At 40.3% G+C, this 3,582-nt stretch overlaps 2 protein-coding genes across 3 annotated transcripts in view; both read right to left on the bottom strand.

The window, feature by feature from the left end:
- Positions 1 to 881, bottom strand: part of LOC113466926 (tRNA (adenine(58)-N(1))-methyltransferase catalytic subunit TRM61-like) — a 3,716-nt gene extending 2,835 nt beyond the window's left edge. Inside the window, exon 1 of the mRNA XM_026822734.1 lies at positions 305 to 881. Coding sequence (XP_026678535.1) covers positions 305 to 750 — 446 coding nt within the window. The 5' untranslated portion in view covers positions 751 to 881. The remainder of the gene's footprint in view (positions 1 to 304) is intronic.
- LOC103508014 (eukaryotic translation initiation factor 4E) overlaps positions 1 to 3,582 on the bottom strand; it is a 14,776-nt gene that overhangs the window by 9,297 nt on the left and 1,897 nt on the right. The gene's annotated exons all lie outside the window — the stretch shown is intronic.

The raw sequence follows: 3,582 nt of genomic DNA, 5'->3' as shown, positions 1-3,582 counted from the left end.
CCTGCTGAACCGCTCTTCCGATCTTACCGATAACTAGTGATTCAGGGAACTGAAGAAATCACTATAGCTACCCCAAAACTTTGTTTAAGTCCAAAATTTAATAAGCAACAATGGGGCTCAACCAAATGACAATTTTTTTCGAGATAGAGTCCTATTCCGATGTAAAAGTACCCAAAAAGTGCATCTTGAGATAAGCCATGTGAACTGAACTCTTCAGCTGCAAGCCTGGCACGGTCCTCGTGGAAATCAAAAGTATAAACATGTCCTAATTTCTGAACAGCTCTGGCCAATGAGTGTGTGAGTGGTAGTTCCCGTCCCCCCGTCCCAAAACCGACTCCGCACTTCGCTTTTTACTCCACGAAACTTCGCCAATTCAGTAAAAAATGAGGAGTAGGGAGTGCGGAGTAGGTCTTGGAATAGGTCCCTCAGTTCTAGTTGCATTAATATTACACTAATATCAGGTGTGTAAATAATCTGTGTTCTATGGGGAAGTGTTTGTGTCCAGAGTTCAGGTGTGGGATACAAAATGTAACCCCACCCACGGGATAGCTGAGTCTTGCTTCCGTACTTGGCTCCAATCAATTCTTTCACTTTCAGAGCCCCATAAGATGTTTGGAAAATGTTTTCAACTTCAACACCATGCTTATTTTTAATTGTGTCTTTAATGGGGAGAGCAAACACTTGAAATGGACTCAGGTATAAAATAATGGTGTCACCTTCTTCTACTGTAGATTTAAACTGACTGAACATTTTAAAAGAAACGTTTACACTATCAATGAGATAGATACATGAGGCAGAGGCAAACCAACCCTTGTTAATCAGATGAATACTACTTCAACACTTCCAAAGGATTTTTTAACAAACCTGTAGAGTTTCTGGAGAATATCTTTAATGGGAAGAGCAAACACTTGAAACGGACTCAGGTATAAAATAATAGTGTCACCCTCTTCTACTGTAGATTTAAACTGACTGAACATTTTAAAAGAAACGTTTATACTAGCAATGAGATAGATACATGGGGCGAACCAACCCTTGTTAATCAGATGAATACTACTTCAACACTTCCAAAGGATTTTTTAACAAACCTGTAGTTTCTGGAGAATATCGATATTTTAATAAGTGTACTTTTTGATCAAGTACATGGCACATAACAAGTAGAGAGTAGACATTAGACAACTAGTCAACTAAGAGGCAAAATTTAACAAAACACCAAAAAAGGAAAGGACTTTAAGGACCAAATTTTAAATTTTCCACTGATAACATAAAAATCACATTTGCGTAATTTTCAAAAATTCCCGGGATGCTTTCCGCTCCCGGAACTTCCTAATTTTTCCTCGTTGATTTCAAGGAAGTAGGAGAAATTCTTCGACGCGGTAAAATTTGAAAAGATAAACAATTTTTGAAAAAGAACAGAAGAAAAAAGTGGAAGCTGAAATGAAAGCCCTTTTCTAGTAGTTTCCAAAGTGATAAATTGGTGATAATGCTGTAAGAACCCTCTGGGTAGCTTTAAATATGTCGAGCAAGGGTGGAGGAGCCCAACCAACCCTTGTTAATCAGATGAATACTACTTCAACACTTCCAAAGGATTTTTTAACAAACCTGTAGAGTTTCTGGAGAATGTCGATATTTTAATAAGTGTACTTTTTGATCAAGTACATGGCACATAAAAAGTAGAGAGTAGACATTAGACAACTAAGCCAAGAGGCAAAATTTAATAAAACACCAAAAAAGGAAAGGACTTTTGGTAAATTTTCCACTGATAAGTCTGATAACATAAAAAATTAAAAATCACATTTGCGTAATTTTCAAAAATTCCCGGGATGCTTTCCGCTCCCGGAACTTCCTAATTTTTCCTCGTTGAATTTCAAGGAAGGAGAAATTCTTCGACGCGGTAAAATTTGAAAAGATAAACAATTTTTGAAAAAGAACTAGAAGAAAAAAGTGGAAGCTGAAATGAAAGCCCTCTTTAGTAGTTTCCAAAGTGATAAATTGGTGATAATGCTGTAAGAACCCTCTGGGTAGCTTTAAATATGTCGAGCAAGGGTGGAGGAGCCCGTTTCGTAGCAATCAGATGAGCGGTTTGGCCAGGCATAAAGTTCGAACACACACACTAACATTCATTTTTATATATTAGATAAATTACTCGTACAACCATATATAGGAAATGTAAAAAAAAGCCACTCTTTTATTTCTCTCAATAAAAAGGCCAACCAAACAACATAAAACCAAACCTAGACAAACCTCCACGAGTACAATTCATTCACAATCTGAAACACACGAACCCCAACACCCTAAACACGCAAATTTTCGCCAAGTCAATTATTCCGAACGAAAGCTTGTATGTATGGTCCTCAAATAAAAAATCCGAGAAAACCAAACTAGTCGAGTAAACAAGAAAATTTTGACAAGTCAAATGTTCGCAACGAAGAACAACTAAGCTGCATGGTCCTCAAAAAAAAAAAAAAACATCAACAAAAACCACAGTCGAGAGAAAAAACAACGCCAAATTCTCCCCCCGCGGTCATGACGCTCGCCCGCGTCAAATGCACCCTCTTCCGCGCATGCGCCCGAGTGTCCCTCTGTAAGGCGGCCGTGTGTCAATTCCTTCGCGTCAAGAACGGAGAAATCCCGCCCCTCCTATTGGCCGCTTTCGGAGCTCTCCTCGCGGCGTTGATTCTGTTCCTCCTCTATCTCGTGTATGTTTACTACGTCAACTGTTATCGTGGCGGAGGGGCGGGTGAGGGGAAGGGAGATTCGGGGGAATGGGTGCCCCCACTCCCGCCGCCACTGTACAGGAGCAGTGTCAAGGTAGAACAGTGCCCGGAGGAGGGGCTCATCGGGGGACTGTTTGGAGGGACTTACGCGGTGCCGCAGAGTCCGGAAGGTAAGTGTTGATCGGTAGTCCGCAAAGCAGGCAACCTCCGTGGCCGAGTGGGGATCACACTAGGCTTGCAAGCAGGAGGCCCGGGTTCGATTGCCGGTGGGGCCGAAGTTTTTTCGGTTCTGTGCTTGGAGTTCGGGGTGCACTCAGCCTCGTGAGGACAATTGAGTAGCGATCAGTGGCGGCATTACCAGTGTAAAAATATTATTGAAATATGGAAGTCCCTAAAGCAGTCCGCTCCTAGATCGGAAACTAAGAGCCTGTTCACACTTGTTGTGAGTTCAGTTTCATAATTTAAGGCTATCTACTGAGGACATGATTTAAACTGGTATCATTGGATTTATGGTGTAGACATAGACTGAGATGTTCATTCACATCTGCAACTTTCATTTGAAACATACCTAAGTACTTATCTATCAATTGTCTGCTTTTGATTTCAATTATAAAAACATATCTAAGTACCTATCTACTTTTGATTTTAGTTATCACCTCTAAGTAGTTTTCCTCTTCATAAGAGACAGCCATTCAACTGCCAAGGTCATCAGACTTATAACTTTTTTTTACTATGACATCACTTAATTTTAATATTACATACTAGGTACTATTATTTGGAATTAAACTGATGGGTACTACTTCCAAATATTGAATAAAAACATTTGCCCCAGATTTGACAAGGGATGTCCTTCCCCCCCCCCCCCACA

Source organism: Diaphorina citri, unplaced genomic scaffold (assembly GCF_000475195.1).
Source record: "Diaphorina citri unplaced genomic scaffold, Diaci psyllid genome assembly version 1.1 scaffold360, whole genome shotgun sequence".
Classification (NCBI taxonomy): Eukaryota; Metazoa; Arthropoda; class Insecta; order Hemiptera; family Psyllidae; genus Diaphorina; species Diaphorina citri.
The sequence above is the reverse complement of the archived record's forward strand: the minus strand, read 5'-3'. Positions and strand labels throughout refer to the sequence as shown.